Raw genomic sequence first — 13,341 nt, 5'->3', positions numbered from 1 at the left:
ACAGATTCCCCTTTTCTTCTCAACTAATTTTACGGAAGAAATTTCCAGTGGGATATTATGGGATACCTTTAAAGTTTATATCCGTGGTCAAATTATTTCATACTCCGCTGGATTGAAAAAAGAAACTAATAATGAATTAGGTATATTGGCTGATAAGATTAAAGAAATCGATAAAAAATACTCTGATGCTCCTAATTTGGAGCTCTATAAAAAAGAGAACTGAACTTCAATTACAACACAGATTATTATTAACATTTCCAATTGAAAATCGATTACTCAAAACTAGGAGTCAGTTTTATATACATGGTGAAAAGTCTGGTAAATTGTTGGCCAACCAACTGAAAGCTGCTTCTGCTAAACGTCAGATTATTAAAGTTCATAAACGAGATGGTAATTACACGGTGGACCATTATTAAATTAATAAATCTTTCCAAGAATTTCATACTTCTTTGTATCAATCAGAATTTCCTGAGGATTCTACATCAATGCATGAATTTTTAAGGAATTTGAAGACTCCGAAATTATCACTTAATGAACGTTTAATATTAGATGCACCTATTTCGGAGGAAGAAATAAAGAAAACAATTTCTTCAATGAATTCGGATAGAACACCTGGTCCCGATGGGTATACAGTTGAATTCTTTAAATCTTTTTCTGATCTTCTCTCTCCCTGGTTAGGTAAAATTTTTAAAGATGCCCTATCAGTAGGTAAATTACCACAATCCTTTTATGAAGCAACTATCTCCTTAATTCTTAAAAAAGGATAAAGATCCTACTGAATGTGCATCTTACAGACCTATTTCTTTATTGAATGGGAATTCCAAAATTTTTTCTAAAATATTGGCTACCAGACTGGAAAAGGTACTTCCACAAATTATTTCTGATGACCAGACAGGATTTATTAAGAATCGTTATTTGCATTTTAATATTGGGAGGTTAATGAATATTGTATATACCCCTTCATCTATAATTCCAGAATGTGTTATCTCGCTAGATGCCGAGAAGGCGTTTGATAGAGTCGAATGGGAATATTTATTCAACACGCTTGAAAAATTTAATTTTAGCCCAAACTTTATATCCGCGATTAAATTGATTTACCATACACCTATGGCTTCAATACTTACTAATAATCAGAGATCCCCCTTTTTCAGGCTTTTTCAAGGCACTAGACAGGGCTGCCCTTTAAGTCCTTTATTATTTGATATTGCCTTGGAACCCTTGGCAATTGCCTTTCGGAACTCTTCTAACATATTTGGTGTTACTCGTGGAAAGGGGACCCATAAGATATCACTATATGCAGATGACCAGTTACTCTATATCTCTAACCCGGAGAAATCTATCCCTGCAGCATTATCACTGCTTGCTCAGTTTAGTGTTTTCTCTGGTTATAGATTACATCTTAATAAGAGTGAACTTTTCTCATTAAATATGCAAGTCCCAATTTATAGGCAATTACCATTTAGTGACAGATTATTTTATGTTTCTGTGTGTTAAAATTATCAAGAAGCACAAAGACTTATTCAAAGTTAACTTTTTACCTTTAATTGATCATGTTAAACAATTGTTTACTAAATGGTCCCCATTGTCTCTATCATTGATTGGCCGAATTAATGCGATTAAGGTGAATATTTTACCAAAATTTTTGTATTTCAGGCGGTTCCAATTTTCATCTCGAAATCCTTTTTCGATACTATTGATTCTAAGATTCTTTCACATACATGGCAGGATAAAAACCCAAGGCTAAGTAAGAAATGTTTACAAAAATTTAAAAAGGATGGTGGTATGGCTTTGCCTAACTTTAGATTTTACTATTGGGCAATCAATATTAGATATTTAATTTTCTGGGCACAAGATTTAGATGTAATTCAATGTCCTCGATGGGTGTACTTTGAGTATGAATCCGTGCATGGATTTTCATTAGCTTCTATTTTAGGAGCCTCATTCCCTTTTGCACTTACTAAATTGAGTAAACAAATGACTAACCCAATAGTTACACATACAATATGAATATGGTTTCAATTTCGTAAATATTTTTGGATTGAATAAATTCATTTTATCAAGTCCTATCCAATCCAATTTTTTCTTTCAACCATCCAGAACTAATTTAGCTTTTTTTTATATGGAAAATGAAGGGAATAACTTGCTTTCGTGATTTATTCATTGATAACTGTTTCATGTCTTTTGAACAGCTGTCTAATAAATACTATTTGCCTAGATCACTTTTTTATTCAATATTTGGAGATTAGAAACTTTTTAAAAAGTTACTTTACCTTCTTTTCCAATACTATATAAAACTGAAATTACGGGAAAAATCTTAGGCTCTAATCCTTATCAGAAGGGCTTGGTAGCAATAATTTATGATCTAATTATGAAAATACGTCCAGAGATACTTGATAAAATTAAGAGAACTCCAGATACTTTTACCTATAGAGACATGGAAGAAAATTCTCCAATTAGTTAATACATCTTCAATGTGTGCTAGACACTCTTTGATACAGTTTAAGGTGGTTCACAGGGACCCATATGTCGAAGGACAAGTTAGCCCGTTTTTAATCACCATATAAATCCTATATGTGACAGATGTAATTCAGAGGTGGCTTCCCTGACACGTTTTGGTCCTGTCCTCTTTTTAATATTATTTCAACTGTACTGAATATTGATTTACAACCCCATCCTATTACTGCAATTTTTGGGTCACCAATGATGGATTCTGGCCATTTATCCGCTTCTGCTTGTTGTATGATTGCTTTTGTTACATTAATGGACAATTTAAATGGAAGGACCCTATACCTCCTACCACATTTCAATGGTTTTCTCAAACTATAACATGTTTAAACTTAGAAAAAATTAGGAGTGGTACTGTTGATCCTTTGCTTAAATTTGAGGAAGTTTGGAGTCCATTTATTCAGTATTTCCATATGATATAAGCAGACCTTTTTCAAATCCCTTTCAATAACCTTTGAATATAGAGGAGCAGAGCTAACAACATAATAATGTTTTTTTAACCGAAGGAATATCAGTCCAGTTTTTTTTTTGAAGTTTTTGGTTTGCTTTTATTATTATACTTTTTTTTGATTTGGGGGTTTTCTTTTCATATAATCAAATTTCTTTTCAATTTTTTCTGTATCATGCTCACTTAGCAAGAGAGTGGGAGGTCCAGATTATATATTTTACTCCTTGTGAGTATAAATATTAACTGTTATTATTGTTATCACGATCTCTTTGCACCATATGTATAATTATTAATGTTATGTATATTAATCTGAATTAATTTGGAATTCAATAAAAAGATTGAAAAAGAAAACTGACGTCCCTGACATAGTGTAATCAGTTTACGGACAGTTCTCAGGCACAAAACCCTTACGCAACATGCGGACAGCCTATAGTTAAGAAACTATGATTAAATATTTTCTTTCAACTTACTGTTTGAGCTCTTCTTTGAATATTTCCAAATTACTCTTCTTTTTTTCATCTTTCACTTTTTTGATATTCTAAATGAATGAAAGTAAAATAAAGTCAGTATCTTGTACAGAATTATAGTAAAACATACTCAAACAAAGCAACTGAAGATCAAAAAGCAATCAGGTACTGCAAACTTAAAATAAAAACAGGAAATGCTGGAAAAACTCAGCAGGTCAGACATTAGTGGAAAGAAAAACAATTAATCTTTCGGGTTTAGGACCTTTCATCAGAACAGAGAGAAAACAAGTTAGTCTAGGTAGCAAATGTGGGGGAAAGTGACAGGTGGAATAAAGGGAATTACACTGATAGGATGAAATAATGTGGCAATTGAGAGGCAGTTACAATCACATCAAGCTTCCTTGCGCAATGTGTTGTTGATGTTGTATATTTAGTTTAATGTTGTATAGTGTGGCCTACTGTGACATTCACCGCCATGCTAGCCAGACTATACAAAAAGGGTAATAAAGGATGGCAGGCAAAATGGCTAGTTCTCGTACAAACAGATAGAAAGTGTGAGTTATTAAAGTTGCAGAATTTGATATTGAGCCATGCAGCGACCTCCCCTACATTTGGTGAGAATGGACGCAGATTCATCGAGCACCTTTGCTCTGTTTGCCATGGCTGCCTGTATCTCCTGGTTGCCAACCATTTTAATTCTCTTTCGCATTCCCACACTGACATGTCTGTCCGTGGCCTCCTCGACTGCCAAGTTGAAGCTAAACGCAAACTAGAGGAACAGCATCTCATATTCTGCCTGGGTAGTCTCCATCCTGGAGGCCTGAACATTGAATTCTCCAACTTCAGATAACTGCTCCCCCGCCGTCCCTTTTCTCTCTTCTCCTGATCCACCTGGCCCACTTTACCCCATCTCTTTCCCCTCTGCCACCCTCTCCATCTGTCCACCACCCACACACTCCTCACACTGGTTCCCCTCCCGACCTCCCTCCTTTTATTCCAGGTCCCACCTTCCTCTCCTATCAGATTCTATCATATCCTCACGTGGATCCACCTACTGCCTGCCAGCTCTAGCTCCACCCCTCCCCTCCACCTTTTTACACTAGCTATCTCCCCTCCATCTTTCAGTCCAGATGAAGGGTCTCAACTCTAAACGTTGACTGTCCATTTCCCTCCATCGATGTTGCCTTACCTGCTGAGTTCCTCCAGTGTTTTTTGTGTGTTGCTCAAGATTCCACCATCTGCAGTCTCTTGCGTCTACATCAGGTGCTGTTCGTTGAGTATGCATTGAGCTAGTTGCAACAGTGCAGAAAGCCACAGATAGAAAAGTCAACTGGGAGTGAAAAAATTAATTAAAGTGGCAGGCAACCATAGGCTCAGTCACTTCTGCACACTTAGCTCAGGTGCTCTGCAAAGAAATCATCCAATCTGTGTTTGTTTTTTTTCGATGTAGAGGAGGCCACATTGTGAACACTGAATGCAGTACATCAGATTGGAATTTAAGTGAATCACTGCTTTATCTGGAAAGATTGTTTGATCCCTGGATTGTGGTAAGGACAGAGGTGAAAGGGTTGCATCTTCTGCAGTTGCTTGGGAAAGTGTCATACGACAGGGAGCGGTAGGCAGGGGCAGAAGAGTGGACTGGGGAGTCATGAAGGGAGTAATCTCTTCAAAATGCTGAAAGGGAACAGGAATACATCCAACAAGATTCCACCACCACATATTCCCCTCCCTTTTTGAAGGGATTGAACCTTTCTTTCTAAGACAATCTGCGTATTCCAGGTATTCGTCACTAATTCCTACCTTAAGTGAAACCACCAGCATGGGTCATGGTATTCCAAATGTGGTCTCAGCAATGACTTATAGAATTGAAGAATAACCTCCCTACTTCTAAAACTTCAAGAGATAACATATTAATCTAACCGCTAACAACTCGATCTTCTCGTCATTCACCATTCCCTTCATCCCAGCACTCGAATCTAAGCTGCAAATTCTGGAATTTATCCCTTTACACTTCTCTTCTTTAACAACCACCTCACCTCTTTGACCAAAGCTTTGTTGCTCCTCCAATATCTCATTTTTGACTGAATAGGGCCATTACATAAATTACATCAGCCTACTTCTAATCAGTAAATATAGATCACATATCCTACTATACTTACAGGTTTCTTCACTTCAGAAGGAATATTTGGTGCACGAGATACATCTTGCTGTGATGTTTTTATTTCACCAAACTTAGCCTTAGGTTTATAAAGTTTGGTTCTCCTTTCGTTTCTTTCCTTCTCATCTGAAAAATTTAAACATTGAATCTGAAAAAATGCAGAATCGTCAAATAAGCATGATGTCCAAACATCCAAAGTGGCAGTCAGGTTTAATGCTGCAGGTACCTTGCAAATATAATCAAGAATGCCATGTACCTTTGGCAATGCACTGGGGCAGAAACAAGATGGAGCACATTTCATGTGATGTCTAATCAGGGGAAAATCACTCAGGAAGGTACAAGCCTAAATATATGCTGAAGTCTTACTCATGGACCTCCTACCAAAGGTAAGAATTTCTTAGGAGATAACATAACTCTTACACAAATAAACTTGAAATCATTTTATTTTCTGGTGGGAAACCACCAAAAAGTTATACTTGTTTATAATTATTACAGAAATTTAGTCAGCATTCAAAAAAATGGCAATTTACTGTGATGCAGAGTTAAAACATATAAATACTTTGAAAACAGCAATTACTAAAGAGAAATAATTACCTGGAATAAATAGATACAACTGTTCCAAGGATATAGAACATTAATGACCAGAAACAAGTCAGCATGTGTTCTTGACTGATGTGGAAATGCTAGCTGTGACTAAGCATAGTTATCAGAGAGAGTAGGAAAAAATTGTTTTGTATTAAATCTGACAGCACAAATATAGGGCCTAGTCTATGATTCACTGATAATCTGACCATGGCTCTAATTTGCAAATTATTTCAATATCTGTTTGCAGTTCATTCTTATAACCAAAAAAATTGCAGTATTTTAACACAACCAATTAAAAATATTTTAAAAATTACCTTTAGCAGCATTTACAATGCCACCCCTCACAAAAGTTTTTACATTGCCTGTACCACCCGAGTCAAACGAGGCTAAAAACTCTTCATAGATTTCAGCTGCCTTTAGCTCCTCTTCCTGTAAAAACAGTAGTTTATATATTCTCTTCCAAATATCATTTCCTCATCACATAGCAAGAAGTACATTACTAGGTCAAAAAGTTTTCTAATAGGCATTCAATTTAAATTCCTTTATTCTACTGATCTAAATCATTTCTCCAACTGAAAATATGCTGGGAGATGAATACCATTCTTTGCACTTTCTTACATTAAAACTGAAGAACAATCTCAATGGCACTCAATATCTCCATTTACTCTGTTTTCATTCATTAACTGGACTTTAACATCTCCAAATGAAACCTGCCATATGACCCAAGCCAAAGCTTTTCTCTTTACCAATTTTTCCAGGCAACAAAGTACTTCTATTGCTTTTGAAGTTCAGAAATGTCAATACTGTAAAATTGTGACTGATCAAATTTTTTCCTTACCCTGTTGTTAGTCTGTTGAGTGGTATGAAGATTGAAAACTAAATTACTGTGGGAAGTTAGGAATTTAAAACTTTTCCAGGATATAACAGGAAAACAGTATTTCTTCTAAATGGAGAAAGACTGGATAATATTGATATTCAAAGGGATATTCGAAAGTATACATATGCACAAGTCACTGAAAACTAACATGTATGTGTAACAAGCAATTAAGGTGGTACATGGTTTGTTAACCTTTATTATGAGAGACTTGAATACAGAAGGCCTTGGTGAGCCCTTACCTGGAATATTACGTTAGGTTTGGTCTCTTTACCCAAGAAAGGACATAGTGGCCATAGAGGAAGTGCAGCAAAGATTCACTAAACTGGTTCTAAGGATGGCTGCTTTGCCATTTGAGGGGCAATTATGGGACTAGGCATATACCATCCAGAGTTTTGAAAAAAAATGAGAGATCCTTTCATTGTAAGTTACAAAATTCTTACAGGACTTGATAGACTAGATACAGGAAGGATGTTTTCCCTGGAGTCCAGAATTGAAAGTCTCTGTTCAAAATTGAGAGAAGAAATGTCTTCACTCTGAGAGTGGAGAATATTGGAATTCTTTACCCAGAGGTCAATAGATTTCTGGATATTAAGGGAATCAAGGGACACGGGGATAGTGCAGGAAAATACTATTTCAGGTAAAAGGTCAACTATGATCTTAATGAATAGTGGAGTGACTCGAAGGGCTGGGTGGACCTACCTCTTATCCTATTGCTAATTTTCTTATGAGAAATAATATTTGTGTACCTATATGATATTTAACAGTAATTGTAATCGATGCCACATATTTTCCTAAATTACAAATTCAATATCAAGTTTGTTTTTACAAATTACAATGCGTTTTGTAACATCAATCCAATCTAAAATACATTCACGTATCTACTAGCTACTTTTGATCAATCCACAATCCTCAACTGAGAAAGAATCCATAAAGAACTATCAAATTGAAGCAGCACAAACCTTCTTTCTCAGTTCCTCCTGTCCTTTTTTACTTAGGGTCCGTTTTGAAGCCAAACTCTTCAGTTTGTTTTCTGCCATTTTCTACAGAAATTAAAGCATAAAGATGTGATAATCTTGCAACATTTATAAATGAACATCTTGATTGTACATTGCCAGTCCAACAGATGGAACAAATACTGGGGGGGAAAATAGGTGAAATTGAGAATCTATGAAGACAAACAATGTTTGGAGGACTTGTAGAAAATGACAAGGAAAAATCACATGTAAAAATACACAAATGGAGGATAGCTAACTGCAGTTGAAAGAGAATTAATCCCAGGTGGAATAGAAGGCTGACAGTTAGCAACAATAAGGCAACAATGGGAGGCCTTTAAAAGGGAGAATTCAGGTACAGAAAAGAACAAAAATCCTATGAAGAGGAATGGAAGGGCATCTGATGTTAGTGTTCAATAAGCAGCTGTTTTGCCAGTCTGGAGAAAAATATGCAGGTGCTACCCAGCAATTCCTGCTAATATAATTTAAAGACTTGAAATACATACGCAGTAAAGAAGGTGTCATGTTTCAGGAGGACAGACTGACAAAAGAGAGGGATGTGTAGCAGAGAAGACTTGGTTTTGGCTTTATTAAAAAAAGGCATAACGTCATTTAAGATACATTTAAGAGATTCTAAGACAGACACGTGAATGATAGAAAAATAGGGGCTCTGTGGGAGGGAAGGGTTAGATGGATCAGGATAAGGGGAAGGGGTGGGGGAGAGGTGGGCAGGTGGGGGGCAGATGGGCCGGGGCCGGGTGGGGGAGGGGTGGGCGGGCGGGGCAGATGGGCCGGGGCCGGGCGGGGGAGGGGTGGGCGGGCGGGGCAGATGGGCCGGGGCCGGGCGGGGGAGGGGTGGGCGGGTGGGGCAGATGGGCCGGGGCCGGGCGGGGGAGGGGTGGGCGGGCATGGGGGGAGAGTCCGGGGCCGGGGGGGAGGGTCCGAGGGGAGGGCAGGCGGGGAGGGTCCGAGGGGAGGGGCGGGCGGGGCGGGGAGGGGAGGGTCCGAGGGGAGGGGCGGGGAGGGGAGGGTCCGAGGGGAGGGGCGGGCGGGGCGGGGAGGGGAGGGTCCGAGGGGAGGGGCGGGCGGGGCGGGGAGGGGAGGGCCCGAGGGGAGGGGCGTGAGGGGAGGGGCGTGAGGGGAGGGGAGGGGAGGGGCGGGGAGGGGAGGGCCCGGGGGGAGGGGGCGGGGCGGGGAGGGGAGGGCCCGGGGGGAGGGGCGGGCGGGGAGGGGAGGGCCCGGGGGGAGGGGCGGGCGGGGAGGGGAGGGCCCGGGGGGAGGGGCGGGCGGGGGGGGGAGGGCCCGGGGGGAGGGGCGGGCGGGGAGGGGAGGGCCCGGGGGGAGGGGCGGGCGGGGAGGGGATGGGCCCGGGGGGAGGGGCGGGCGGGGAGGGGAGGGCCCGGGGGGAGGGGCGGGCGGGGGAAGGGAGGGGGCGGGCCGGGGGGGGGGGGGGGGGGGGGGGGGGGGGGGGGGGGGGGGGGGGGGGGGGGGGGGGGGGGGGGGGGGGGGGGGGGGGGGGGGGGGGGGGGGGGGGGGGGGGGGGGGGGGGGGGGGGGGGGGGGGGGGGGGGGGGGGGGGGGGGGGGGGGGGGGGGGGGGGGGGGGGGGGGGGGGGGGGGGGGGGGGCGGGGGGGGGGGGGGGGGGGGGGGGGGGGGGGGGGGGGGGGGGGGGGGGGGGGGGGGGGGGGGGGGGGGGGGGGGGGGGGGGGGGGGGGGGGGGGGGGGGGGGGCGGGGGGGGGGGGGGGGGGGGGGCGGGGGGGGGGGGGGGGGGGGGGGGGGGGGGGGGGGGGGGGGGGGGGGGGGGGGGGGGGGGGGGGGGGGGGGGGGGGGGGGGGGGGGGGGGGGGGGGGGGGGGGGGGGGGGGGGGGGGGGGGGGGGGGGGGGGGGGGGGGGGGGGGGGGGGGGGGGGGGGGGGGGGGGGGGGGGGGGGGGGGGGGGGGGGGGGGGGGGGGGGGGGGGGGGGGGGGGGGGGGGGGGGGGGGGGGGGGGGGGGGGGGGGGGGGGGGGGGGGGGGGGGGGGGGGGGGGGGGGGGGGGGGGGGGGGGGGGGGGGGGGGGGGGGGGGGGGGGGGGGGGGGGGGGGGGGGGGGGGGGGGGGGGGGGGGGGGGGGGGGGGGGGGGGGGGGGGGGGGGGGGGGGGGGGTGGGGGGGGGGGGGGGGGGGGGGGGGGGGGGGGGGGGGGGGGGGGGGGGGGCGGGGGGGGGGGGGGGGGGGGGGGGCGGGGGGCGGGGGGGGGGGGGGGGGGGGGGGGGGGGGGGGGGGGGGGGGGGGGGGGGGGGGGGGGGGGGGGGGGGGGGGGGGGGGGGGGGGGGGGGGGGGGGGGGGGGGGGGGGGGGGGGGGGGGGGGGGGGGGGGGGGGGGGGGGGGGGGGGGGGGGGGGGGGGGGGGGGGGGGGGGGGGGGGGGGGGGGGGGGGGGGGGGGGGGGGGGGGGGGGGGGGGGGGGGGGGGGGGGGGGGGGGGGGGGGGGGGGGGGGGGGGGGGGGGCGGGGGGGGGGGGGGGGGGGGGGGGGGGGGGGGGGGGGGGGGGGGGGGGGGGGGGGGGGGGGGGGGGGGGGGGGGGGGGGGGGGGGGGGGGGGGGGGGGGGGGGGGGGGGGGGGGGGGGGGGGGCGGGGGGGGGGGGGGGGGGGGGGGGGGGGGGGGGGGGGGGGGGGGGGGGGGGGGGGGGGGGGGGGGGGGGGGGGGGGGGGGGGGGGGGGGGGGGGGGGGGGGGGGGGGGGGGGGGGGGGGGGGGGGGGGGGGGGGGGGGGGGGGGGGGGGGGGGGGGGGGGGGGGGGGGGGGGGGGGGGGGGGGGGGGCGGGGGGGGGGGGGGGGGGGGGGGGGGGGGGGGGGGGGGGGGGGGGGGGGGGGGGGGGGGGGGGGGGGGGGGGGGGGGGGGGGGGGGGGGGGGGGGGGGGGGGGGGGGGCGGGGGGGGGGGGGGGGGGGGGGGGGGGGGGGGGGGGGGGTGGGGGGGGGGGGGGGGGGGGGGGGGGGGGGGGGGGGGGGGGGGGGGGGGGGGGGGGGGGGGGGGGGGGGGGGGGGGGGGGGGGGGGGGGGGGGGGGGGGGGGGGGGGGGGGGGGGGGGGGGGGGGGGGGGGGGGGGGGGGGGGGGGGGGGGGGGGGGGGGGGGGGGGGGGGGGGGGGGGGGGGGGGGGGGGGGGGGGGGGGGGGCGGGGGGGGGGGGGGGGGGGGGGGGGGGGGGGGGGGGGGGGGGGGGGGGGGGGGGGGGGGGGGGGGGGGGGGGGGGGGGGGGGGGGGGGGGGGGAGGGCGGGGGAGGGGGGGGGGGGGGGGGGGGGGGGGGGGGAGGGGGGGGGGGGGGGGGGGGGGGGGGGGGGGGGGGGGGGGGGGGGGGGGGGAGGGCCGGGGGCGGGGGGGCGGGGGGCGGGGGGGGGGGGGGCGGGGGGGGGGGGGCGGGGGGGGGGGAGGGGGGGGGGGGGGGGGGGGGGGGGGGGGCGGGGGGCGGGGGGGGGGCGGGGGGGAGGGGCGGGGGGAGGGGCGGGGGGGGGGAGGGGGGGGCGGGGGGCGGGGGGGGGGGGGGGGCGGTTGGGGGGGCGGGGGGGGGGGGGCGGGGGGGGGGGGGGGGGGGCGGGGGGGGAGGGCGAGGGAGGGGGGGGCGGGCGGGGGGGAGGGGGGGGGCGAGGGGCGGGGGCGGGGGGGAGGGGGGGGGGGGGGGGGGGGGGGGGGGGGGGGGGGGGGGGGGGGGGGGGGGGGGGGGGGGGGTAGATGGGGGAGGGGAGGGGAGGGGGTAGATGGGGGGAGGGGAGGGGAGGGGGTAGAATGGGGGGAGGGGAGGGGGTAGATGGGGGGAGGGGAGGGGAGGGGGTAGATGGGGGGAGGGGAGGGGAGGGGGTAGATGGGGGGAGGGGGTAGATGGGGGGAGGGGAGGGGACGGGGTGGAGGGGAGGGGACGGGGTGGAGGGGGTAGATGGGGGGAGGGGGGAGGGGAGTGGGTGGAGTGAGGGAGTGGGGGGGGTGGGGAGGGAGTGGGGGGGGTGGGGAGGGAGTGGGGGTGGTGGGGAGGGGTCCGGGGTGGAGTGGAGGGGTGGGAAGGGGAGGGGAGGGTCCGGGGTGGAGGGGAGGGGAGGGGTGGAGTGAGGGGGAAGGGAGGGGAGGGTTCGGGGTGGAGTGAGCGGGGTGGAGGGAGGGGGGAGTGAGCCCGGGGTGGAGGGAGGGAGGAGAGGGTCCGGGGTGGAGGGATGGAGGAGAGGGTCCGGGGTGGAGGGATGGAGGAGAGGGTCCGGGGTGGAGGGAGGGAGGAGAGGGTCCGGGGTGCGGTGGCTGGGGGAGTGGGAGGGTCAGGTTTAACCCCGGTGGGGTGGGTGAAGGGGACGGCAATGCTCCCCTGCCTGCGGCCCTGGGGTGAGCGAACACGTAGTTACCGCCGACACCGACACCAGGCGACCGATTCCCGGGCCGCCTGGGACCGAGCGAGGACCGAACCGACGGGCCCCGACAGCGGCCCAGCCGATACCGCAGCCGCCAGGCCCGGCCCGGCCCGGCCCAGCCCGCAGCCGGACTCTGCCACCCGCACATCACCACCCCTCGCTCCCGGCCACTTGCCCCGCTGGCGGCTGCCTCTCCCCGCTCTGCAGCTCCCGCCCAGGCCGGGCCCGACACCTCTGGCTCCCGTCCGTGAAAACGACAGCTCGCAGCCGCCGACCAGGGGCCGCAGCAACTGCGCGGCGCCTGACAACCGCCGCCAGTGCGCAGGCGCGGGAGCCGGGCTCCGGGCGCGGGAATTTAAAACCTGCGACCGAAAAGAAATCTGTAGCAACACGCACAAAATGCTGGAAGAACTCAGCAGGTTAGAGAGCGTCTGTGTGGTGATTTTCCTTCATAGATGCTGCCTGACGTGCTGAGTTCCTCCAGCATTTTGTGCCCGTTGCATTTAAAATCTGCCCCGTGTCGGGGTGAGTCCTGCTCACTCACCAGCACTAACACTCACCCAAATTATGGTTTACAGCTACTGTATCTCAGTGCCACTTCCCTGCACTCTCTTATATAAAAATCTACGCGTCTTTACCCTATCAGTGACAGAGCTCCCCATGGCCCTCAAGTGGAGATTTTTTTTCCGAAGACTCCCCACCCTCTAGGTTAGTGGTTTTCAAACTTTCATGCTGCAGCCCCCCAGAACATGTTCTTGTTAGATGACGGACTCCCAAAGCCCACAAAATCAAACAATCGATAATTCATGCATACAACACTTAAATTATTGCACACAGGCCCTATTGAAATAGTGACTCTTTCAATCACCAATAATTACCAGCCGTGTCTTTCAGTGTTCAGTTCAATGTGAAGGTTGTGCCTGTTTTGCACTGCAGAGTTTGTC

At 52.7% G+C, this 13,341-nt stretch overlaps 1 protein-coding gene across 1 annotated transcript in view; it reads right to left on the bottom strand.

Annotated features, from left to right (window-relative positions):
- Positions 1–12,705, bottom strand: part of LOC127573021 (U2 snRNP-associated SURP motif-containing protein-like) — a 59,077-nt gene extending 46,372 nt beyond the window's left edge. The window contains exons 1-5 of the mRNA XM_052020763.1: positions 12,573–12,705; positions 8,000–8,080; positions 6,478–6,592; positions 5,580–5,704; positions 3,424–3,491 (exon numbers count right to left, since the gene is read on the bottom strand). Of these exons, the coding sequence (XP_051876723.1) occupies positions 3,424–3,491; positions 5,580–5,704; positions 6,478–6,592; positions 8,000–8,077 (386 nt within the window). The 5' untranslated portion in view covers positions 8,078–8,080; positions 12,573–12,705. The remainder of the gene's footprint in view (positions 1–3,423; positions 3,492–5,579; positions 5,705–6,477; positions 6,593–7,999; positions 8,081–12,572) is intronic.
- Positions 12,706–13,341: the final 636 nt, after the last annotated feature.

The sequence above is a fragment of the Pristis pectinata genome, chromosome 8 (genome assembly GCF_009764475.1).
Source record: "Pristis pectinata isolate sPriPec2 chromosome 8, sPriPec2.1.pri, whole genome shotgun sequence".
Taxonomy (NCBI): Eukaryota; Metazoa; Chordata; class Chondrichthyes; order Rhinopristiformes; family Pristidae; genus Pristis; species Pristis pectinata.
This window is presented reverse-complemented; position numbering and strand designations above follow the sequence as displayed.